The 27,422-nt window shown below is 31.8% G+C and overlaps 3 protein-coding genes across 4 annotated transcripts in view; 2 read left to right on the top strand and 1 right to left on the bottom strand.

Annotated features, from left to right (window-relative positions):
* Positions 1–103: 103 nt before the first annotated feature.
* Positions 104–3,521, top strand: LOC131847276 (striatin-interacting protein 1). The gene has a single exon (XM_059196808.1). The coding sequence runs from the start codon at positions 220–222 to the stop codon at positions 2,701–2,703; it is 2,484 nt and encodes an 827-aa protein (XP_059052791.1). The 5' UTR covers positions 104–219; the 3' UTR covers positions 2,704–3,521.
* LOC131847295 (uncharacterized) lies at positions 3,245–10,220 on the top strand. The gene is made up of 8 exons (XM_059196838.1): positions 3,245–3,251; positions 3,638–3,737; positions 5,511–5,702; positions 6,695–6,901; positions 7,523–7,731; positions 8,330–8,532; positions 9,001–9,266; positions 10,109–10,220. The coding sequence occupies exons 1-8, from the start codon at positions 3,245–3,247 to the stop codon at positions 10,218–10,220; spliced, it is 1,296 nt and encodes a 431-aa protein (XP_059052821.1).
* Positions 10,221–11,908: 1,688 nt separating this feature from the next.
* The window catches only part of LOC131847264 (homeobox protein ceh-19-like), a 101,940-nt gene continuing 86,426 nt past the window's right edge, over positions 11,909–27,422 (bottom strand). Inside the window, exons 1-3 of one of the 2 annotated variants that reach the window (XM_059196793.1) lie at positions 19,901–20,393; positions 18,047–18,157; positions 11,909–12,486 (exon numbers count right to left, since the gene is read on the bottom strand). In XM_059196793.1, coding sequence (XP_059052776.1) covers positions 12,116–12,486; positions 18,047–18,157; positions 19,901–20,387 — 969 coding nt within the window. In that variant the 5' untranslated portion in view covers positions 20,388–20,393 and the 3' untranslated portion in view covers positions 11,909–12,115. Of the gene's footprint in view, positions 12,487–18,046; positions 18,158–19,900; positions 20,394–27,422 lie in introns of those variants that run through there. The other variant, XM_059196792.1, reaches the window with a different exon arrangement.

The following is a 27,422-nucleotide window of genomic DNA, read 5'->3' as shown; positions in this document are numbered from 1 at the left end:
TCAATTTTCCTCCGAATGTCATTTTTGGCATTAAATGTCATTGTGAGCTCAGAGCAGATCGTAATTTATCGACCTATAGATTATTCTGTACAGTAATCCTGGTTATTGTCATTATTGAATTGTATGAATTGTCAATCTTTTATATTTCTCCAGTAATTGTTTATCAAATTTTTAAAACATTGAAGTCTAAGTTATCCCGAAATGTGAAAATTTTCCTGCATGTTAGATAAAACTCAATACGACACCATGGGAACCAACGGCAATGGTCGACGAGGGGGCCCAAAGTTACCCGACGTTCGCCGCCCCATGGAAGAAGGTGATTGTGTCAACGACATGGAGAGCCCCGAGTTAGACTTCATTTATGACGATTGCGACACACAAGCAAACGAAATAGCAGAATTATACAGTTACACAGAACATCCAGAGTTTCAGCTCAATGTGAAGGCTTTCGAAGATATTATGGAAGAGTTTAATTATCCACCCAGTTGGCAAAGACTTTCTAATAAACAACAACGAACTGTTATAATGAAATTATTGGAGCATCTCGACGTTGCCGTAAGTGAAATACGGATGCGTGCGACACGATGTATCTTTTATCTGGCCCAAGGTTGCTGGGCAGAAATGCAGTCCGACACAGAACAGGCACACTGGGCGCGTGTCAATATCATGACACTGTATGACATGGGTACTTTTGCCGCCTTTGTTGAATTGCTCAACCTTGAAATTGTTCGCAGTAGCACGGCTATAGCTTCAAGGAAATTAGCAGAATCTTTAGCGGACTCAACTAACTTGCGAGTTATTTTGTCAGTTTTATATTTAATAACTGAATATATGAGAACTGAAAAAGAGAATCCTGACTCTGAATATGTTAACTTAGTGCAGAATTTCAAAGAAGAACTTGGTACTCTCTTTGGTGAGGAGCTGCTGCCTGTAAAACTTCTTGCAATGGTGACACATCTCTGTGCTGGAACTACTCCACACTTTCCAATGAAAAAGGTATTACTCTTGCTGTGGAAAGTGCTGCTTGTTTACTTAGGTGGTTCTACAGAGCTTAAAGAAAGGAAAGCAAAACTGAGAGAAAAGAATGGATTACCACCTTTGACTGAGGATACTATTGAAATTATAAAAGGTATGAGAGCTAGTTCCCCACCACCTAGTGCTGCTGATATGCTAGAAAATCAAAATCCAGGACAGAGAAAACTAAAAGAGAATGAAAGAGCACTTCGCAGACAGACTTTTATGAAACAAACTTCACTTGATGAGTCTGATGAACAAATTTTTGTTGATAAAGAAGAAACTGGTAATGGATCAGAAGATTATTCTATGGAGTTTCAGTCCATGCCATCGGAAAGTGGAAGAAGTGACATCAATCAACATTTTCCATATTATATGTACTTCAAACAGTTTGATAGCCCACCCCCTCCACCCCCTTTGCCAAGAAGTTTACCTTGGGAGTCTAAAGTTAGACAAAGAGATATTGACATGTTCCTTGATAATGTCAGAATTAAATTTGTGGGGTATTCTCTTCCTGGTGATAGACAAACTATTGCAGGCCTTCCACAGCCTATTCATGAAGGTATTGATATTTTAAGGAAGCATATGTATACTAGTTTGTCTGAACTTCAAACAGAGAGAGAAATTGAAATAGCCCGAAGTCCCCTTACTAAAGGTGAAAAAGAAGTTGAAGAAACAGAAGCTGAGGTTTTGTATAAAGCCATGCTTCCCAATCTACCCCAGTATATGATAGCCCTACTGAAAATACTTTTAGCAGCCGCACCTACATCTACTGCAAAAACATACTCAATAAATATAATGGCTGATTTACTGCCAGAGGAAATGCCAATGACAGTATTACAGTCACTAAAACTAGGCATTGATGTAAATCGGCACAAGGAAATTATTGTCAAAGCTGTCACTGCCATTTTATTGTTGCTTTTGAAACACTTCAAACTAAATCATGTTTACCAATTTGAATTCATGTCTCAACATTTGGTATATGCCAACTGCATGCCACTAGTATTGAAGTTTTTTAATCAAAACATTTTATCATATGTTGGAGCTAAGAACACAATACCCATATTTGATTTCCCTGCCTGTGTTATTGGAGAACAACCTGAGTTGACAAAGGAATGTTTGGATATTGGGGATTCATCAGTTCCATATTCATGGAGGAATGTTTTCTCCTGTATAAACTTGTTGAGAATTCTTAATAAATTAACTAAGTGGAAGAATGCAAGAATAATGATGCTTGTGGTATTCAAAAGTGCACCTATATTAAAGCGCACTCTTAAAGTGAGACATGCATTAATGCAATTTTATGTTTTGAAATTATTAAAAATGCAAACTAAATATTTGGGACGACAATGGAGGAAAACAAATATGAAGACTATCAGCGCTATTTATTCCAAAGTACGACACAGATTGAATGACGACTGGGCATTTGGAAATGATGTTGATGCTAGACCTTGGGATTTCCAAGATGAAGAATGCGCCCTAAGAGTCAGTGTTGATAGATTTAACCATAGAAGATATGGGTCGGGAGGTGACCAGGAAATAGATCTGACGCCACTTGAAACTGATATAAATAGCGTACTTGAGGGTAATATCGAACTTGATGAAGAGTTTAAAGAAAATTATGAATTATGGCTTGAACAGGAAGTATATAATAATGAGATTAACTGGGATATATTGTTAACAACATGAAATTTATAAATCATGTAAAAACAGTTTATGATTGTATTAAGTTATTTAATACTTATGCCGTGCAATAATATTAGAAAATACCATTTGTCACCTTGCTCAGACTCAGATGTCAAGTTTTAACATTTTCGTGTTACTCTGATTTATATAATTGCATAATTGACAACCTACTCTAAAATTAACTGAATCTATTTGTATGACTTTTACAATCAATAGGGTCTGGTTTCAATTTTCACAGGATATGAAATTTATCTCTTTGTTTTTGGAATAATATCTTGTTTGTTGTACTTACACAATTTAATATATAATCTATTGTAATAAGTTTAGAACAACTGTATTATTTCAATTTATTTATATGCATGTTTTTGATAAATTTATGGTTACACAAATTTATATGTTAAATAATAAAAACATAAATTGTATCTTTAGATTCAATGTATTGAGTGACCTGTAGAAATTTAATAAGTAATTTACATAATAATGAAATGATCATGTTTTTACTTGTATCTAAAAATATAATACTCGATCGAATTGTATAATAAGCATGTCAGGTAAGAAACGAAATTATCTTCGTTTTCTCTTAAACTATTTTAAATCGACGTATTAATAAAGTTATGAAATGTAATTGATTGTTTGGTATTGTAATTTAACAATAAAAGCATATATTTCAAATTAATTTCATATCAGTGTTAATCATACTACATGTACAGGCCGCACTCATAGAGGAGAACTGCTTATAATATTTTGTCTAAATATCAAAGAACATATGTCTATAGTTTTCATAGAGATTTTGATGAACATTAAAGTACACCGAAGTTTGTTGATCTAAAAACTATCGTTTTAATGAATACTGAGACCTTTACAAAATGATTACGTAAAAAGTATTACAATAACTACAACTATATCCTTTTATTGTGGATTCAGTCCGAGAAATAAGTTACTGAACTGACAACTGACATCTTATTTAATTATCTAACTGAATCCACTAGAAATAGGGTTTCGTGTTTGTGTATTATTTACCGTCTTGATATACATAGGTACATACATATTTACAAGTTTATGTCAGTGTGTATAATTATTGTTGGTTGGTTGGTTTTTGTATCAACATTGATTCAAAAATCAACCAACCAACGAAAAAACTAAAAATATTGGCTATAGTGAGACACTTAGATAATAAGTAGGTATTAATGATAGGTAGGCATAGTACATAATCTATTGATTGATTATAGTATTGTTAAAGAAACAAATTTAGATTATTTAATTTTATTAGAATTCAATAAAACTTTGTGCTATTAATTATCAATTTATAAATAATGTTTTATAGAGGTGTGCGAGCAATATGGTCTGTTCCCACGTCAAACGTCTCGCAGATGACATCCGAACATTTGTAATACAACAATGGATCCTTTTACCGATCCAAGTGGGGCACTTAAGAGCTGCGGGGGGCGAATGGACTGCTTTGCAACTGGGGAAAATTTCATTTCTCCTTATTAACATAAGGTTACGAAAATATTTTCTCAAAATATCATGTTTTTACAGACATAAAAATATATAGATATTCAATAAGTAGGTAGGTATATGGGATACCAGTACTTTTTTACTTTTTTTGTAATACAAAAACAACACTTTACAAAACATCATGAATTAATTCTCTTGTACCTACATATGTATCAACCATAATGTTCGTAAATAATTGGATCATTATTAAAACTCGTCAGAACTAAGTAACAATATTCTAAAATACTAAGTATAAAATAATAAGTAATATATATATATTTAAATATTAAAGAGCAAATAATGGACATTAAGATCAGATAAATCTTACCTTACCTTATATTTGTATAATAGTGCCAAATAACAAAATGATTCAACAAATGTACCTAGGTATATATATAATTAAAATAACATTTCCTATTCTTGAACATCAATATTTATCTACCATAAATAGTATTAATCAACAGCTTCGTTTTCTTAATAAACTATATTATAATTACAATAATTGTAAATTGTAAGAGGGAAGTAGTACTTAAAATATTAGTTTCTACTAAGTTTAGTTTAGTTTTTAGGTACCAGCAAACAATAGAAATGTGATAAATTTAATAAATAAAGACTATTTTACGTTCTTAATCTCTTAGGTGCGTTGCAAAACCTACTTATATTTATTATAAAAAATAAAAAATAATTTTCGAGAAGTAAATTAAACATTAAAATAAGTAGGTACCTACTGTGCCTAAATATGTAGATATTTATCAAGAAAACTGCATCTATCATAAGAATAATAGCTAAAGCTTCATTTATTACTATATTAGGGAGCTGATTATTAGTAATAGGGTCTAGTGGGCCCATTATTACAAAGAATTAACCACAATGGTTTCCAAGAGGTACCGCGCGAAGGTGAATCTTTCGTGGTATCACCATGATAGCCCAATTGATCTGCCTATCATCGCCTACTGGTGCCCCACCGGCGTACATCGTTACAGCAGTGACGTGCCATTCTATCATCATTTATTCAAACATCAAAAATTGAATCAATAACACTACATAATTTGCACTGAGTAGTATCTAAGTAAACACGGTAAGTATTTTAACATTCAGCGACTCTATGAACAGTTAGACTTAAGTGCCTTCATGATAAAATCGCAGTGCAGAAGAATTTTCCGCTCTGTAACCCGTGTAATACATCGTTGGTAGGTACCTACTATTGTTGTAAATATCACATTCTGCTCTCAGTAAACTTACAGTTGACACTTCGAGATGTTTTTACCAGTGAATGAGAATAATTTATTCTTTATAGTAATTTTGATTACTAGTATTTTAGGCTCGGAAATATTGGACAATGAGTTGAATATTAATGACATCCTGCGGAATGATTTGATGCCTACATTCTTCATGACTAGCGGAGATAATCAAGATCTAAATCGTAATATTAGTGAAACCAAATTACAAGACGCAGCTGTAAATGGATCAATAGATGCTGCGCTATCAACGCTCTCTTTTCACAGGTACCGAATTTTATCTTATTATATATATAAGCTAGGTGTAGCACACGGCGATGTTTCCGTGTGTTTACAGTAAAAAGTATCCTAGGTGATAATTTAGGATATGGTCTACATATCTGTGTCTCAACTTATATTCAAGTAATATCAGTAGTCTTTATGTATAAGAATAATAAACATCAATTTCTCATCCTTACAAACTTTTACATGTAGATACAATTATGATTAACAAAACCTAAAAATAACCGTTAATATTTGTAGGATTACTTGTAGAGCATTATGTTTTTCTTTATTTATGGGGATAGTAGAAAGTGCTACTTATATCTAAGTGGTTTTTAGGAAACATTCAATGTTTCCTTGATTTTAATGAGAAAACCAATGTTTGTAAACTTACATACATTAAAACCTATATAAAATCTACAAGAAATAACGTAAGTATAATAATATATAATACTATTTATCTAGACTATTGTTGTCATTGCCATTTTAATAAGGTGGAAGATCGGACAAAATTAGATAGTCTTATAGGATCTCTGGTTCGAGGTCTAAGTACAGAAGTAATTTAATGTTTATTACATAACTAACTGTGCCCGCGGTTTCACCCGCGTTTAATTTCAATGAGAAATATAGCCTATACTTTATTCCGATACATAAGTTATATTACTGTAAATTTTCATCTTTGAATGATAGAGTTTTGGGCCATTTACCTGTGTAAGCAATTAAGTTCTTACATAGGATCTACCTAGCTAATCATCCAAAAAATATAATACATATACGAGTAAAAATATATATACGAGTAGTATAAAAAAAGTTGCAAATTTCAAATGGACATAGGCTATAATTATAACATAATACTACACTACTATATTATATAGACTGTATATCAAGGACGAAAATAGTCATCCTTTTCCATAACGCAAGAAAACGACGTAGAATACTACAGGTAACCAGTACAAATATTATATTATATAGATCTTATTTCAGTTTTTATTTTCTAGACAAATGATGAACGAGTATCACTGCCGTAATTATGTTGCTGAGCAGATATTGGAAGAGATGGGCAAAAACGTGTTACAGAGTCGACTTGGTAAACCTTTCGCTACAGATATAAAAGACACCGCATCAATAATTAAACACTCTCAAGATCTCAGAAATAACTTAATATATGACATTGGTTCAGCTAACTATCAGGAATGGTTAACCAAGTAAGCCACTTCATAAATCTCTCTCCTAGAATAGTAAAATATCAGAATATCTAACACAGTCCTATAAGCATGAGAAAAACTGAGAGTAGACATGAGAAAAGCAAAAAATAACGAACTTACTAGACAATCTAGGGTTTGTAAAGTCGTCTACGTTGGTCTTACCTATTACTTCATACACCAATCAGCCTTGTGATTCGGCTGTAGGATGAGATTAGGCAGTGGCAGAGACATAACATCATAGCCCGTCGGAATGGCACCGCATGAGTGTTATCACGGGCTTTCTATGATAATGTGATGACAGTGGGGTTGTCCATGTACATATATGTATAGCGATTACTGTTTACCATCAGGCGGAATATCAGATTGCGTACCATTCCAATTACAGAATTGACAAACTTACACTTATTTTTAGTTATTTACTAAATACACACATAATATACCTACATATGCATAAGAACAATGTTTCTATCATGAGAGGAATCGAACCCATGACCATCGGAAGTAAGGCAGTGTGCTAAATCGCTAGAATACCGAGGCCGTGAGAACAGAAAACTTGTTTTAATTATTAAGTCAATTCACGCCCAATACACTAATTTCTGATATTTTGATACTTATTTATAGAGTAGCAGCTTTGAATAATGAATATCGTCATAATAATACAATAATGTCCCATAACTCATTTGGGAACAATTCAGAACTGTTGTCCACATTCTCAAATCCTCAACTTTATAATTCCCAATCTCGGGAGGGTTATGAAGTATTTGAAGCTAGTGAAGGAACAACTTATATTGATCCAGCAGAGACACCACTTCATGAAGTATCCAAATATAGTAAGTCTAAATAGTAGTAGTAAGCCTTTCGATGTAATTTTACGGCATAATAAAGGCAGTTCACTCATATTGAGCACCGAAATTAACAGTGTTTAACATATTTAAGTTATAGAGCACGTTGTATGGTTATGCAGAGCAAAAGGGCCAGCTCGAACCGGGAAATACTACACTCCTTCAGAATACTAGCTTTAAGTGTCACCGCATTTCGCATGATGAGCTAAGGTTCCAGATGCCCATCTTCCTCCCTCCTATCCTTAAGAAATTAGGAATTCCTTCCTCTACCAATCCTTCTAAAAAGGCTGGCAACACATTCCCCTGGTACTGCGGGCGCTCATGGGCAGCGGTAATCACTTACTATCAGGTGAGCTGCAAGCTCGTTTACTCAAAATGTATGAAAATACGTATACATTATCCGTACTTTTAGGTTATTTTATATTTAAGATGCTATAATATAAGCTAACTTTATTTGTTATTTTTAAAGCTAAAAAAGATGAATAGAAGAAAGTTATACCGTACCGATAATTAGTCTTGATTTAGACTGCAATGTCTATTGACATATTATTTTTATTACTTTTTTATATTATTTTTACGTATTTAGGTGGTGGCTACGAATACTCTATGCCTCCTCCACCACCGCCCATCTATCACCACCCGCCTTCTCAAGTACACGTAGAGGAAGTAAGTGAAGAACGACAAAAACACGGGCTTGGAATATCTGATCTCTTTGATATTGCATTAACTGGAATTGCATTCTTATCTTTCGCAATGTTCGTACTTCAAGTGCTTATGTGTATTACTATGGTAAGTGGTAACTACTAGAATAGTATAGAATTTAGTATTACGATTAACTATTTACAACGCTCTGACGACAGTGACATTGTTAAAAAGTTGAGTTTTTAATGATATCGTTGTCGTCAGAGCATCGTGGCCTAGTGCTTTGCTAAGCTGCCCTCTCTCACGTTAGTTTCAAATGTACACAGTGAAATATGTCTAGCGTTCACCACAGTGTAGATATTTTTGACTATCCCACCTCACTATTACCTCTATACACGAATATATATGAAGGTGTATTTTTTATTATATATTTTTATTTTTTGTATTCTATTCGTCATACGTATTTGGTGCGATATATTTTATTTTTAAAACTCAATTATAAAGTAAATATCCTACACATATGTTATCGTTATTCATGATTAACATCATTAGCACATTCTGCTAATATAGGTACTTACTCAAAACCTGCTAATATAGGTACTTACTCATTTTCAGAATCCAGAACAACCACAAATTATGCAGATGGTGGACAATAGCGGGGATTCTTTAAACATGGAAGAAATCTTCCGATTCAAACGTGACAGTGATACTAATGAGAATCCTAGACAGAATAATGTATCTGCTGTAAACTCTTTAGCCCGATATGCACTTCTAGTTCTCAGGCCTCGATCAACGCCGTGTCTTTACAGAGCTTTGTGTTTGGGAAACAAGCGGGCAAGAGATCTTCGAGACAATAGCCGATACTGGCTACCTGTTTGGTAGTATGTATTATTTTTTATAAAACAACTACATATTTTCTCTTCAGTTCTAAGACAGGGGGTTTGTATGTATGTATACTTTTGTATTAGTCATGTTGCAAAGAAAGTGATTGTCCTCCTTAGGAAATGTGGTAAGAAGTTGCGTACCTCTTATACCGGGTAAATTTATTATCTTTGTTTTAATTGGAATATTTTACACTTTGTACAAAGTGTGCGTGTGCTATTTGTTTTGTAACATGTGTTTCGATTGAAGTGTACAATAACAGGGTACGTAGGCATGACATCTTAGTCCTCTTGCGGAATAGTAACAGAGAAATAATACAACAGTTTCCGTTACATGATGTCCATGGTGTTTACTATTTCATGTATATAGGCGACGGTTATTACTTACCATCTGGTGACTGCTCTTCAGATTATTTGCCATTTTGATTGCGGAAAAAAACCCTTATGAACACAAACAAATAAACGAGTGCAGAGTAAACTTCACGACATATGTTATTCATGTCTATAGGTAATCCTTAACATCTCTTCCATCGGGGATGACGAAAATATAACAAATTTAAATTATTTCTTATAAAATAAATATCTTCAAATACCTGCAAAATATTTTTTTAACTCAATTGTAGTTTTATTATTCTGGGTTCTCGTATTCTAGTCTTATTAATTGGTAGTACATAGTCCATAGTGATAATTACCGTAAATTCTATGTTTTACGTACTAATATTATAAATGCAAAAATTTACATACTGTCTGTATGTTATCTTTTCACGACAAAACGACTGAACGGATCTTAATTAAATCCAATCAAAGTCCCGGGTAATAGCTAGTAATAAATAATTTAACAGTGCCGGTGTGGCGTGGATTCGAGGTGGGGCGCTGGGTGCACTTCGAGCCTCTGTGTTGGGGTTGGGCGGTGCTGAATGCGATGCGATTTATCCGGTTGCACACTGCCAGTAATCTACTATAAACATAATATATATTTCCAGATAAATCAACAACAAATTAACAAATCTACCACAAGATTAATTAATTATAATGCTGATCGCACACTATCAGTAATCTGCATTATATCCATTAATACATTATTATATATCACACTAGATTAATTGTAAGTCATTGATCAATTATAACATAATGTGTATAAGGTTTATTTTTATAGATACCTACCATAATTTGTGTGTGTTTTTATGATATGTATTTTGGTAAAAAATAATTATACAACAAATATTATTCTTTCTATCTTTCTATATCTATATCTCCAGATGAGATGATTTGAGATTTCCGTCATTATGTTTACATTTATAAAAGTAGAATGACTTGTAATTAGAATCGATTCAATAAATTATTTATCTGTATAAGAAGTTCTGTAAAATAATTTTATTTTTTAACGCATATTTTTTTCGAAAATTGTCTTTCATAGAAGGCAAATTAACAATAACATATTATTAGAATAAGTGAATTTTATTACACGACAATTACAAACAAGTCAAACAAGTTAACAGTTAAGAAAATTTTTTATACTTAATAAATTATTTTCTTATTGTTTATTCTTTGCTTAATATTTTCTCATGTTTAAAACGTAATGCGCTAATATAGTATTTATTTACTATTAAAATACATGGAATGTATTTTAATAGTAAATAAATACACTTCTATATCTACTGACTCACATAATTAAGTACCTATAATAAAATTAAAGTAATGTCATGTATTATTTTAGAATAAATGATTTTATTAGGTAATTAGCAGATTTAGATTATTAAAAATAGTTTGAATTTCATTAACATGCACTTTATCATTGACATGCACTTTATTTGTACAAAATATAATTGAGTTGGATATAACTGACATTTTGTTGTTTATATTTCAATTATACATACCTACAATAAATCATTTTTCTAGAAATAAATTTGTGATGGAAAACACAGCTAGATATATTTATAATAATTAAATTAGAAATTATGCTGAATAATTTGTGACCTACTTATATATAAAGATATAAAAAATAAGAAAAATCACAGCTCAATAATTAATTTTCATACCCAAGAGTAAGTAATCTATTAACGAAAAGGAAGAAGAATATTGATACAATTTATAGAAACTTTAGAGGTTTTTATTTTAAAATTTTTCTTTTCGATGCTTTCCTTAACCTGAAGTTATTTCTTATTGAAATATTGTATTTATTTACTAGGTACTACTTATTAATGTTGTCGGTAGTTCTGCCATAGGCGAGTCTACCATAAGTAAATACATATACATCACAAATATTTGACACCTTTTGATTTAGGACATTTGTATGAACAACCGAAGTGACAAAAGTTAGTTAGCGAGTTAAGTAATGAATGTATAATTATGTACATTTCGCGCTGTCATTAAAATAGTTAACACGCTAAGTTGACCGAAGTAGAATAAGATTATCATGTAAGTATCTACATATTTTAAAAAAAATGTAAAATAAACCTTTTTATCCAGATAAAGAACATCTAATGAGATTTTAATATTCTGTATCACTATTTTACCACAAAATACTTAAATGGATTATTTATAATCAAATGAGCATATCAATACTATGTGAAGTGAAAACAATTATATGAAGTAAGCGTTCGAAGATATGGTATACGAGTAACGAATTCATAATTGGCCAATCTCTAACTCTACCTTTATAACTTTACTTTAAATATTAGATCACTAAATTCATTTGTACGTAACATTAGATACCTACCTATTAGAAGGATTTTTATGACCGAACTTTCTAATAGATTTGAATATGGAATAGTTACAATTTTATTTTGTAATTTAAAACAAATGATAATTGTAGATTTTGGATATGGAACTTATAAAAAGATTTAAACTCAAGGTGGTGTCGATGGTAAAGTCACGGGTGTAAAAACGCAACTAAGTGGTGCGTAAGTATACGGATTTAAAAGAGAATAGGCTTGCGGGGCGTGTCCGAAGATTTGTCCAGGGAATAATCCTTGCCGTTGTGCTATCTTCAAACGCGACGTGAGCTGTTTCTTCCATTTCGTTCTTCGATTTTGAAACCATGTCTTAATCTGAACTTCTGTTAATCCCAGCGCTTTAGATAATTCCATCCGTTTTGAGACACTAAGATATTTATCCAGTTTAAATTCAGCCTCTAGCCTTTCAAGTTGCTTTGCACTGTAAGCTTGTCGAGGTTTTCGTTCTGGACCCACACGTCGTGGTCTTCTATTACTTTTGTCATCTGTTAAAAAAATAAAAACATGATTACAGCATTATTACTTTTACCCTAAACTAGTAATATTATGAACGTGAAAGTTTGTGAGAATTGACGGATATGTCTAGTGAACGAATTCAAAGGGGCAGAGATAGATATCATTCAAAACTAACACATACGATACTGTTTGCCCGACTTCACGCTGGCATTGTCGCGGTATAAAAGTAGTATAAAATAATCTATTTTACATGTATCTTATGACTTAAATCATGTTAAACAAAGGTATGTAAAAAGTGCGCAACATTATAAAAGTACGCCCCCATTTACAAAGTAGCTGCTCTTGCTAAAAACAAATACCGGGTAAAGTTTTTTCGAGTACTAATCGGAATTGTCACAGGTTCTCGTTAAGTGGCTATAAACACAATCAGGCTGTTTGCGTTACGCCTGCGCAGTTTGACATCTCGCGTGTCAACACAGCATTGTGGCCGCTGTATGTATGATGGCCACGCTAACCGCTTGCTAACAATTTACGTAAGCGATTTACGAAAATACTTTTTACTATCAATTTTCATGGTTTTATTTACAGATTAATAAGGATATTGTATTATTAAAGTTTAGGATAGGTTATTGAAATGACGATCTGTAATGTACGGAACCTCTTTTCAATAAGATGAAACCAAAAACTATTAGAGACATTCATGTGTGTCTCTATAGAACCGCAAATATCTACTCCGAAACTGATAGTCTTTCCCCAGGGAACGTGAATAAAATTTCATTTTTTTAACCTTCGATACAGACTAAACACAGAATGTGGGTTAAAATGACATATTAAAAAATATTTTCTTTAGATAAAGTTGTTCAGCTTGCTAAGCATTTAGCTTAGTTCTAGCTTATACAATCCTCTGATATAAAAAGAAGAAAATAGTAACCTCATTAAATGTAGGCACGAATCTTTATTTCCTGAAATCTGACTTATGGTGTATATTTGAATTCTTGATAAAGTCCAAGAGTAAAAGAGTCTGCGTTAAGGCGGTGGACAAATATAAGAGCTTTGTTGGTCATTATCGTCGCAGCAGCTGTTTACCGTCACCTCGGTGCGAAGTCGCGACCACCGACCGACGGCTGGCGACAATTCGACGAATATATCCCGGGACTTATTGCACGAACTGTATCGCATTGTTGTTTCTACAGATTAGTATGAACTGTGAATATTCTTAAGTTTAACTTACTCTCTCGACATACAAATTTGCGCAGAATTTTTTGAAAAGCAAAAAATAATATTCATACTTTAATGACAAAATAGCACCCACATTAAATCAGGTTTTTTTGGTGGATGATAATGTAATAGTGATCCAATCTGCTCAAAATAAAATAAGCTAAGGTTAAGTTAAAGCTAACGCTGCAGACTTTAAACGGAAAATAAAAAGAGACAAATAATTGTTCACACTGCTATCGCACCAAAAATAATTTTCCAATTTGCCGACAATAATAATAATTATAATAGGAGTAGTAGTCACAATATGCTACTCCGTATACCTTGGAGGCATTATTATCATTACATTACATAGTATAAAATAAAGTCGCTGTCGCTGTCAGTCCCTATGTATGCTTAAATCTTTAAAACTACGCAACGGATTTTTAAGCGGTTTTTTAATAGATAGAGTGATTCAAGAGGAAGGTTTATATATATATAATACATGTACACCCGTGCGATGCCGGAGCGAGTAGCTAGTAATAAATAAATCTTTATTCTGCATTATTTAATTTAATATATATCTACTATTTTTCCCTTAACCTGTGCTTCTCAGCAAAGGACAGTAAGAATGAAATTATATTTACTATGTCGTCCTTAATCCTGCATTTCATATTCTGCAAAAAGATTCTTATCAATTTACGTCTCATGTTAATCTCGTACATTGGTGGGTAGTTGTTTAATAAATCACGGAACTAGATATTCAGCCATACGCTCGCCGTAGCAGTTATTTTTGCGAGTGTTACGGGCGTAAGTAAGTACAAAAGCAATTAATTAATAAAACTTCGATAAAGACCAATTTTGTTTTATTAGTACATTCGTACAAGCTTTGCAATGTATTTTTATTTTTTTTATATGGCTGTTGGAGGAATGTCACTGTATTTATGTGCTAAGTTGACATAGAAAATTTGAACTGTATGAAGACCTCCAAGCAATTCCCGGACATGACACGGTCACACTAATTTTATAGCCACTGGAATGCCATAGGTTGACGTATGATAAAACGCGTGTTCCAGATAGACTAACAAAATTGTCAATGGGTTCATGTATCAACAATTAGGACCTGTACAGACGAGAATACATAGAATGAACATTGATTTTGAATGTCCAAGAAGCAGGCTATGTTTAGGATTTCATACTAAAAACGTAAGAACCTTATGGTATCACAATTTCTGGTCTTTTTCTAAAAATTAAGCTTATGACGTCGTTGCACAGTGCAGCTAATCATTCAAACCAGATATTAAGTCGAAGTATTCTATTTGCACATATTTATCTATAATTAAAATTAGTTGTATATTATATATATGTATATTCATAATAATGTTTATACGTAAAATAAATAATAATTTATATCACTATTTGCTGAGGAACATAAATAAATTTATATTTTATATGAATAGGAAACTCTCAGTGTGTATATCCGGTTCTCATTCGATTGATTTCATTTCACTTTAGAAACAGCTTGTAGGATATAACAATTAATGTAATTCATTTAATTATTAGGACGCTTTTTGAGGACGTTGTAGCGTAGTAGTATAAGTACTACTGAGTTGTCAACTAGCGTGAGTACAAATTTGGCCGAAACTTTTCAATTTTATTGTTGTCTAACTTTTCATTGAAAAAAAACCGATAACCGATATAAAAAATAATACGAGAATCGGCGGTTAGCCCACATATATTAGATAGATATTAGATCTAAATATACCTAACTATGTGGGTATGTCCAGTGTTGGTAAATTACGTCGAAGTATAGATAAATTTCTAAATTTAAATAGATTCTTCTATAAGTATCTATTTATTGAGAAATATAGGGTAGAATAACGATTCATAATAAGAACAAGTAAATAAACGATAATTAATAATAGGATGAGAGGGATGATAGTCCAGTGGCACGGGATCACTGAAATCGCAATGAATACGAGGTGCCTCTTTTTAGTGAACTCGTGATAGTACACAAACACTAGGTACAATGTGACATTTTTAAAATGTGTGGTATTATATGTGTAGTTTGCAATAGGAAGTATCGCCCAGGCAAATAATATATGACCATTAATGTGAAAAGAATTTATTATTACTGAGGTATAGATAATTTGTAGTTCTTATTACAAATACAGGTTAAGCACACATTATATTAAATTCATCTTATAATAAAATCCTTCTATCTTACTTTTCTTGATTAGACTATTTTATTAAGAATATTGATATAATTATAATCTAGTAACCTGAAGTTTAAAATACTTATTGCTATTTCTTGCTTCTTGTTTAATTATAATAATTTATCATAATGTCCCTATTATTTTTCAGAAATAACCTTAAGTGCTTTAAACTAAATATTTACGAAATGTGGTAGTAGTTGTCTATTAACCTAAAATAGACAACCACTACCACATTTCGTGACTGGATCATCAGCTAGTTTGACATTTTAAGTTTTAAAAATGCTAAATAATTTATTATATTCATCACTCAAATCAACAATTTAGGGCGATAGGTGTTAATGCACAATGTCTGCCTAGGTTTATTATTGATATATTTTTCATAATATAGGGGTCAATAATGTGTAGAATTATGTACCTCGGCCGTAAGACTATTGCGTGCTCGACGCGTGCGAATATTTGCACCCTAGGCGAGATCACGCGATTACAACACATGCTATAGCGCTGTTATAGCCATCATCGTTACTGCTCTGGGGTGTCATGGTTAATTATCGCATTTGGGTTTATTAGTTCCCAATCTGTTTTATGTAATTAGAATGGGAAAATAAGCTACCGGCTCATCTGATGGCAAAGTAGTAACCGTCGTAATAATATCACGTTATGATGTGGTACCCGTGATACCACTCTTGCATTGTCATTGCCTGTCTGCTGTAATTCAACTATCTAATCTCACCCTACAATTAAAATACAGGTTACAAGTCAAGTTACTTGGCTGAAATGTTCAAAACTTTGGTACCCTCGCAGGCAATTTTTTACAAAGTTTACCTTGGATACAGTTGTTTAAATATTTAACCTTTTTTAAGTTCTAGTGGAAATTGTTTCTTTGGTAACTACGGCCTAGTAGTTGGAATTATTTAATGTACAATAATGAAATTAACGTTCGATAGGTCATTTTTGCCTTAGTAGTCTAATTGGCAATACAGACTCGAATAGATTCCGTTTTTTTCTTTGTTTCTAGTATCAGTTTCTGTGCTTGTATCTTGTAAAATCCTGGCTTGGTTGTATATATACTATATAATAAAATATAGCCGGTATCTACTGTGAGTAAAATAATCCTTACTAATTTATAAATTCAAAAGTAACTCCACCTGTCTTTTTCGCTTTCATGCAAAAACTACTGAACCGATTTAAACGAAATTTGGTACATATATAGGCTAGACCTTGAGAAGGGACGTAGCCTATGTCCCTTCTCTTTTAATGGTAAAAAAGAGCTGTAAGAGGCTGAAAAAGGTATGAAAAAAGTTTGTATGGAAGTATCGTCAATTTTAACTTGAAACTTATTTTTAGGCTGTTGTTTAAATATACATAAGTAAGACAATCAAAGTTTATTAAAATGTTACTCTTAAAGGGATAAAATAAAATAGGGCATGGAAGTTTGTATGGAAATTTATCTATATAATAGAATGATGACAGAACGAACCTTTTTCTTTTGGTTTTTTGAGTTAGATTATTGAATATTTTTTTCTCTATTTGGTTTAAGACACGCGAGCACAGCAAGTTTACTATAAATAAACTCGTACATATAGTGCCGCTATTCATTATCAAGCGACGAAATTGCTTGTATATTGTTCTAGTATATTTGTAATTTTACGTCGCTTAGATTAATTTAAGAATTTATTCATTCGTGTGGACAGTCCCACATGTCAATATGTTAATGATAAAAATTGACATTTTACACTTGTAGGACTCAGGTATCTGACCAAAATGACGCCATAATAGCTCCATCATTGCTCCTGGTTTAGGGCCGTGTACTATTTAAACTTTGTCGGTGACCACGTTCATGTCAATTATATATTTTACTAAATAGAATAAGAAGAATAGCTCTTGTATGTTTTCGTTTATTAATTTAGCAATTTTTCTTCTTCTTTTGAGTTTAGCACTGAATGAAAGATAGTATTAGAACTATTATATTATCGCAACTATTATTGAATACTATTAAAACAAGTATTAAATTTTTATATAAATATGCAAAAAATACATGGTTGTCTAAAATTTTGCTGTTTTTAATATTATTTTTTTAATAATTTATTGAGGTGTATCACTGGAATAAAGACAGAAGGAAAGAAGAATACAAGGAATAGTTTAATTTCCAAAAAAGCAAAAAAAAAATATTATTAATTACCATAGAATGTGGAGGGTTGATGTGAGGCCAACCATTGCGCATACGCATGACCAGCAAGTAGACCCGCCTCGTTGAGCGTGCCAAACTCCGCGCAAGTAGACGTTGATGACACTGTTAAAAAATAAAACTTTTTATACCTAGTTAGCGTCGTGACCTACTAGTTACTGCCCCCGACTTACAAGGTAAGGTTGTGACATCAAATCTAGTCAACACCAAGAAATAAAAAGTAAACTTTGTGTTTATGTTTTGTCTTCGACTTACTCTCCAGTCAAGACACCAGATTAAAAATCAACAATTACTATGAATTAATACTAGCTATTGTCATGTGTAGTCTTGCCTTCATATGACGTTCGTCGGCAACTGACACATGGACAGTCATAGTTGGAATAAACAAACGTGACGGTATTTCTTTGTTTAGTTAATTATAGTAATTATAAATGTGTACTAAACATGAGCAGCATCATGTCGTTACGATGCTTTGAATTCAATGCGTAGATATATATGTGTAAAGTAATATTTATTTAATTTTATTAAAAATGTCTTGATTATTCCACTTATAACGATGCCTTTGCAATAGAGCATTGAATGCTAAAACGCAGGTATTTTTTATACTTACCTCAGAAGTCAAAGACTTCATAAATACGTAGTACAAAATATGTGAAAAATAAATAATTATTATAACAATTACAGTGTCATGCCTCCCTACTCTGTAGTTTTACTGCATCTCATATTACCTATCAACTGAAACACGTCATACAAAAGCATGCTGCTTAGCAGTAGGAAGATGACTCTTAGATATGCTACTTCATGCGTGTTTAAATTGTACAACAATGGCATTTATATTTTACACGTAAATTCTCTTAGTTAGCATCAAAGACTTCTAATGTCTTTGAATCCTTGATTTATAGAAACTACAAGATTGTTAAACTATTTTTGATAGACAAAAATTTGTCTTTCACGTTATTATCACGGATGTTTGCATATTTCTTTATGACATATTTTCATACTGTATTGAATATGTAGGTGATAATGTCGCTGCTTGTGTATGCAATATTAAGAATATTACAGGAAGATACTCTAAGCAATATCAATTCTTTTAAAAAACGATAGTTCAGCTCTTCAAAGTTGTCTTTGTAAGATGTGCTTCGGAGGCAGGTTCTTAGGATTGGGCATGAATGGGTTCTACTGGTACGCGACAATGTATATTCCGTGGTGCTATTATTTATATAGGCGACGGTTGCAACTTACCATCAGGTGGTCCGTCACCTTGTTTGCAGTTTCAGTTACATACATTAAAAAAAGTTGAACCACTTAAGAGAAAAACTAAAAATGACGTGAGAAATAGCGATTGTTAAAGAATATATGAATTTACAGAAAAAATTTCATAGTAATGGATATTTTTTTAAAGTAATTGAATGAGTGTATTGGTAATAAAAATTATAAAAAAATCGAAAGTAAATTAATTAAGCACATGTACTTGTTCACAGATGCGGTGTTTTTTACATCGCTAATATCGTCTTTTTAAGGTATTATTGGTTTACCTATCATTAGTGCACTTACTTTTTTTTACTCTCTGCAATCAATTACTAAGTCACTTGATAGCATTGCATCTGTTTAATGCATATACCTATTGTATTTTGGGTATAGATGCATATAGTATAATATTTATATTATTTAATGTAATAATGTTAAATATTTCTTTTAATATAAAGCATACTTTATAAAATAATCTCCGTCGAATTTTAGATGCAATCAATCATATTTAGTAAATTAAATAATAAAAATACTAATGTCCAATAAGTCTCTGTATGTAATGTGCATGTTTATATATTTGTGAACATTTAAATTACTCACCATTATGCTCGTCAGCATTTTCACCAAAAGTGGTGCTGTCATCCTGATCCGAACAATCGTGTATCCGAGATGTATTATTTTTGGTATTTCCTAATAAATTATCTATGAGAAAAGTTTTACTTTTACCATTTATTACACTATTCATTGAGTCTCTTACACTACTGTGGGTTGATTCGCTATTACCATAAATATTCCTTTGACTATTAAGAAATTTTGTTGGAAATATTACTCTACTTTCGATAAAGCAACCTCTGTCTGCACTTGTATAGGGAGTGGGTGTATTTTGATTTTTATCACTAAAACGACCGATTGAATTAACACTGTTCTCACAGATAACATCAATAGTTTCATTTTCACTGTCATATTCAGTTTCAGTTTCACAGTCGTAGGCAGTCTTCCCGATATTACATACATCACTAGATTTTTCTTTTATTTCGATTCCAGATTCATTTTCGCAAGTACTTGATATATCCTCTAATACGTCCATTTTTATGAAAACTTTATTTAACACTTTTATTATATTCTTATTATTTACATTTTATTTTAAAAATACGTAAGAAAAATATAAGACAACGCCCGAGAAAGTTATTGCAATGCTACTAATACTAGTTGAACTTCGGAGATTGTTGCAAACTGATGATTGCTTTTGAAAATAGGTGGTGCCGCTCTGATTGTAGGTATGAACAAGATGAGCTACTTCAACGCTACTGGCTGGTAAACGGTCGGAGGGGATAACGCCATCTTAAGTAGGTGGGGCTTCGACAACCGCCTGTGAGAATTCACACCTTTCTTTTATTTGATAACACGTTATGTCAGGGCTCTTTACCACACAAAGGATCTCTAAAAGCTTATGATGAGATCGGATCGAATTGCCCCTAGCTCATTGTTGATCATGTCTCTGATTTAAGTGATTTATTGTTAGCTATGTTATCGAATGTATAAATAAAGGGTTATTACTAACAAGTGTAAATATTTAGGTACGCATACTAAATAGATAATATTACATCATGTATTCAAATTTGCATTATATTGTTATTGTTACTCTATAAAAGGGAAAAAGGACTTTATTGCTTAATGTACAATTAAGTACGGAATTGGAATCCCGTCTCGCACATACTCGCACTTAAGCAATTCATTATATAGGTAGATATTGTTCATAAAAAATGGCCATACACTAATAATTGGTGGGGGAATCTATTTATCAATATTTTTTTACTGCCGTTTATAATAATTTATTTATTATCAATATATGTTACACTAATAAAGGTCTTCACCATTGTTGTCCATGTTTCCCTTTTACAAGAATATTTAAAACAAAATATGCTCAACAAATTTCCAATGCTCAATATGGGTCTCTTTTTCAAAAAGAAGGATATTAGTCTTCTCCGTATAATGATATAACTGATGATAAATATAATATATGAGAATAACGTAACGTAAGGAATTGTGATGGTCAGACAGTTTATTATAGATTATCGATTTCAGCTTTTTCCTTCACTCTTACTGATGATATGCTAAATTTATCATAGTTTCTTCTCACATTATATTGTTTGAAAAACAGTGCTGATACAAAAAGATATCTATCTAAATAATCTCAATGATAAAATGTCGCCACAAATACAATCTAAAGAAATAGAAGGCATTTCTATTTCAGAAATGTCTCTCCTGTAAATATATATATATATACTTTCATTGCTAAAACATATAGGTTTCGCCAAATTAGCTTATATAATGTTTCCACAGTGTTAGAAGCGTTAAGAAATCAAAAATATGTGTCAGAGACAATATTTTTGATTTCGAAATTTAGAAAAATTTAGAAACATCACCTAATTTCTACCTTATCCAATCCTTACCTATACCTATCCTTAAAAAATAGCCCATAAGTTACTTTAAAATACGATCGATGTGTACAACGTATTTTATTACAATTCATCTTATTATTTTAGCATACATTTCCATATTACATTTCATATTTTCACATTTATAATATGGAAATATATCTGAAGGTAATGAGGTAGGTACCTAATTAAATCATCGACACTTACAAAATGTTAACTACGAAATTACCTAGTAAAATATATTGTATATAAATGAATATGCATTTATGTAGTTTACCAGATATATTTAATTGGTGGCATTAGAGCGTTCAAATACAGATTTATTATTTGAAACTGTGGTTACAGTCTCCTAAATGGTGACCGCCGCTATACCTACTTGTTGCTAACTACAATATATTCACATCTTTATTGTAATTCTATAACAAAGATCCTTAGTGACTTCGAATAAATTTGGCAGATTTCAAGAAATTAGTACCGATACAAAAAAGTATACATAATTGAAAATCCGGGATAAATATTTACAACAAAAATTATTTCGTCTCCTTTTTTTATCTTACTATAGCCGTTACGATTTTATTAAATATAATGATAATATTATTGTAGGGGTTGATCCGCTGTGTAAATAATAGGAAATAATAAAGGTAAAATAGACAGATTTTACTTGTTTTATTTGTTACAAGTCCAATAATGCAATGTGTAAAAAACCAACGAAAGAAGAGAAAACACTTTTTACTATTTTTTTTAAATACGAATTTTTTTTATGTTTCATAAAAATTTAACTTTTATTTACATAACTGAATTGTACAACTAACAACCTAAAATTAAAAAGCTTAAAAAATATAATATAATAACTAAAATATATTATTAAAAGGGTCCCTTTAAGCAAAGTTCCGAAGATACTGGCAGCGTTACCTCTTTGAATGGCTAGACTAATTCTTTGTCCAAGGTAGCTGCCAGCTCTTCGGTCTTCTGTGATATCGAATAACCTTTTCGTTATTTCTTTGAAAAGTCTTATAGCGCTAGGACCTACACCGAATGGGACAAAAGCATATTCGGAGCCTAGGCCCCTGTATTTAGCGGCTTTTTCAGCCGCTTCACACGCCGCACCAGCTCTGTTGTTGGTTCCATGTAGATGGGATGGGGCCAGCGTGTCTGAACAAGTTGCATCTCATACCAGCACTCGGCCCATTTTCCATGGAATCAAACTACCATCGAGTCTCTTGCCATCGTCTCTTGTAATACCAGTCGGCTCAAGTAGACTTGGCACGTTGACGGTGGCAAAGGACCGGAGTATGATATCGTTAAGTGCGGAGTGTCTCGAGAAACGACCTGCACTTTTTTGGCATGACAGTCCGTGATGTCCTAGTTTGTCGACATCACTACCACAGGGACATTTGTGAGGAGCGCAGACCGGAACTTGGGGTTCCGGTCTTAGAAGAATACGAAACTTCTAAGAATACGAAATTCTATATACGACGTCCCCAATGCAGAAGGCCAAGATGCAAATTTAAAAATTCCAATAATTACTGTGTCTTAAATTAATTTACGCAGATTTAAATATAACGGCATGTGTGATAATAGTCATGAAAGTACAGGCATAGCTAATACATTATGCGCTGATTTTGGTAGTAGCGGTTCCTATCACTGATTGGGCATTAAAAAATAATATTTTATAATAATAACTACTATAGAACACATCCATTATTTAGTACTTATTGAATCCGGTAATCACAAACGAATCAGTTTCCACTGAACCGTATTGCACTGTATGTTGGTCTGTTCTCTGTTTATTCTTTCACAATACTAATTAGAGATAAAAAAAAATAAAAAACAATGTTTTTTTTAAGTAACTATAATGGCTAAATTAACGTGGCCAACAACAACAACAACGAACAGAATGACGGCCACGTGAGCATGCCGCTCGCTCATGCATTGCCATTCCAGAGAACTAAGGTATCTTGTCTCCATGGTATATAATTTTACTGCTGTATTTCACTTCACTGTACCTTTCAAAAAAAACACAGATTAAATAAGAAACTGCTTGAGGCTAAAATAGGGACAGAAGTGTCTGCAGATGACTTTGTCTTTAACCAATATCTACCAACCTACGTTCTATTTTTGTAAAAACAAAAGTCCACTCTGAAGTAACACTTCCTTTATGGTGGTCTAGTATTGTATATTTTTTATTTATAACTAAAAATGATTTTAATTTCTTTGAACTACTGTTCATTAAATTCCGGTAGTAGAGCATTACCATCACACATTTTACAATCACATTTCATCTAATTAAAGGAGTATTTTGTATCTTACATGAAAATACAAATATGTGTTTTCATAATTCTCTACTTTACAAAAATCAAGTAACGAAATTAAATACGTTTAAAATATATATTCATCTAATTTATATTGGACTGAGATTTTTTAGGACAAATATGAAAAATGAAAATGTAAAATATTTGTTGACACGATTTAGCCAAGTTATATTATATAGAATCTCTACTGTAACTACCAAGAAGTATAAATAAATCTCTTGGTATAAACATCTTTATTTTTCATCTTCTTCTTTTCTTATAGAATTTTGGAAATAATTCTCTTTATTAGCCACAATTTTTATAATATGGGATTTTTCAAATATAGGTATAAGTTAATTTAAATGAATACATTTTTCTTTCAAACGATTTAGGTAACATTCGGCTTTTATTACCTAAATCGGACAAATTGCGTAACCAGCATCACATCTACCTTGTATTGCTAAAGGGGTTTTAAATATTTGTTGGAGATAGCAAAATATAGTATCCAAAATAGAATAGAAAAAAAATGCTTTTATGACTGTTAAAATCTTTGGAGGTGATTACTAGGTAGAGCGACATCCACGCGGTCTCCTTAGAAACCGTCACAGTTTATTCCTAATAAATTCATCACAATATATGCGTTACTTCCTTACTTATCTGTTGCTTTCAGCTTCCATCATTAGCCACAATCCTATATAAAAAACTACGTTTTCCCGGTGTCTTAGAGCAGAGAACTAACGCAATTCAAGGTACTTTGCGGTTTTACCGTGACATAATTGTCGCGTCTACTAAGAGAGGGCGCTTCACAACAGTGCACAAATGTACAAGATGTATAAAATCACTGTATAGATGTCAGCACAAAGACCAGTATTTGTGTTATACAGCGTGGTTTTACTGACTATGTTAATTTCTTCGTAACTAGAAAGAGGTCAGCTACAATAATCTACGAAGTATAATCGGGTATAGATAGATGTCAGCACGCAGTCTGGTAATTCGTATGTTTTATAAAAACAAAATAAACAATGTCAATAAAATTATAATAATATTTTTTTAAATTAATACTTAAAAATAACTAGCTATTAGAGTACTTTATGTGTGCTTTAGTTGTGTATTATATTAAGTTTATTTGGTAATTCAGAGGCATGAAAAATGCAGATTTAAATATAACAAATTATATAACAACTTATTATAGGTAGAGTAATTCCTTATCTAGTTATTACTCTACCTATAATAAGTATAAAATATATATTTCAGCTATTAGTTAATACTTATACTACTATATTACAAACGGTTCGTAGCTAAAGTAAAAATAAAAATCTTTAGGACTAAATTCAAAACATGTATATTGCTTGCATGCTTTATTTATTTTTAAAAGTAGATACGTACTAGAAAATACGGCATAACTTCCTTCCATTTATTTCATGATATATTTATAATAAATTAATTTATTAAAAGGAGGATTGGAGTTTCCGGTGCGTATCAGTAAATCTTTTTATAAGATCTTTACTTATGTATGGACAGACTTTTTTCCCCATATACTGCCATAAGGTAGGTACAGTCTTGAGCATAATTATTTAGAAGAATATTTTTTAAGGTAGGTTGATACTGTTTATTTGTTACTGCTATTTCAATAACATTGGTACCATTTTCTAGAATACACGGCAAGTATGCGTATGTTTGAACTATAAAAAATATTAGTCATATTATATATGTACTACAATTATCTGTTCTTATATAATAAAGACTATTAGATATAAATTTTAAGTTTTTATTTGTTTACAGTATTGACTAAACTTAAAACTTCAGTCTCAAATCGTCACTTATTTACTGTGACATTGAGGTGTTAAAATTTAGAGAGATATCTTAGGTACGTCACACTATATTTTATTAGACTCGATAAAACAACGTTTACAACACAGACAAAAAATCGAGTAGGATAGACAGACTCACTGACATCCATATTTAAGTAGGTACCAAAATTAGAATTGAATAAAGGTTCAATATTAGAATTGTATACGAAAGACATGTATGTCCTTACTAATATTTTAAACGCAAAAGTTTGTAAGTATATATGTTTGTTACTTTTTCAAGCAAAAAATGCAACAATATAAGAGTAGGTTTTTATTTCTGTGATAAAATATATAAAAATCGTGGAGAAGGTTGGAGCGAGTATCACAGGCCATATATCAGACAGATTCACCCGAGCCCCAGGATCCATTTTCGCCTTTGTCATTGATAAGTTGTCAGATTGCGTTACGTTTAATAGAAAATGTGACGAGCGTATCCGACATGTTATAGGTAGTCGGGGAGTTTGGGACTATAACATTATATTTATTGTATACAAATTTTATTAGAAATACGAAATAGTGTAGTACCTAGTCAGAGCCAGTTGTTATGGGTCACATTGTACTACACAACTTAAGCACGCCGTAACTGATCCGATAAATCAAATTCATCTTTTCTTATACTTTGAAGGTAGTTAGTAACTAATGAAATAAAAAATTAAGAAAATACCTCAGAAATTTACGGAAAACTTAACGATTATTTTAACTCTGCGTGTTGAGGGTCTCGTTTAAAACTTAACGTCATATGTCTTAAGAATGACGTACGTAATACGTACGTAAATGTAGATACAATTGAGATGCAGCTAAATTAAATTTACACATTACAAACTACGTGAATTAAATTTTAATACTATCTAATGTACGTAATAGTTACATGATTAGAGCTCAATGGCAGTATCGCACAGACAGTTAATGTGTTTACTGCTTTAGACGTTCGTACCGTGTGAGTCCATCTTTACCCGTGTATCAAATGTCTTAGAGTCAGGTGACGAGGGTTGCCTCCTGATAAGTCATCAATATTGAATACTCACACATTGAATCTAAGTCGTTTGCAAGTTTCTAGGACACAAACTTTTTTGCTAAGTAGATATATTTTAGCCCAATTATTTGTATTGGTATATATGTGTTTTTCATTGAATTGTTGATTGACATCATGATTCAATTAAATAATAACTTAATTAAAATATCTTCTATCCTGTATTATGAACATAAACAAAAAAAAATGGTTTTATAAAGCACTTTAATAAAGATGCTGATGATTATTATTATTATTCGATCTAGATCAGTCAACAAACATGATATATCCGCAGTGGTTCCTTATAAAGACAGTGGTTTTAGAACTTATTTTTTAAAATTACCGCAGGATAAAATAATTGTTCAGCTAGGGTGAACGTGTTATAGGTAACATGTATGTTAAAATAACAAGTAAAATTACACGGTGTGATCGATCACATAATATCTAAAAATAAAATTCTATAAACTTTAAATTTTTAGCAGAGGGACATTATCTATATAAACTAGGCATCTACTTAGAAAGGGTTTTTGAGAA

The sequence above is a fragment of the Achroia grisella genome, unplaced genomic scaffold (assembly GCF_030625045.1).
Source record: "Achroia grisella isolate CSIRO2021 unplaced genomic scaffold, CSIRO_AGI_Agris_v1 utg517, whole genome shotgun sequence".
NCBI lineage: Eukaryota > Metazoa > Arthropoda > Insecta > Lepidoptera > Pyralidae > Achroia > Achroia grisella.
This window is presented reverse-complemented; position numbering and strand designations above follow the sequence as displayed.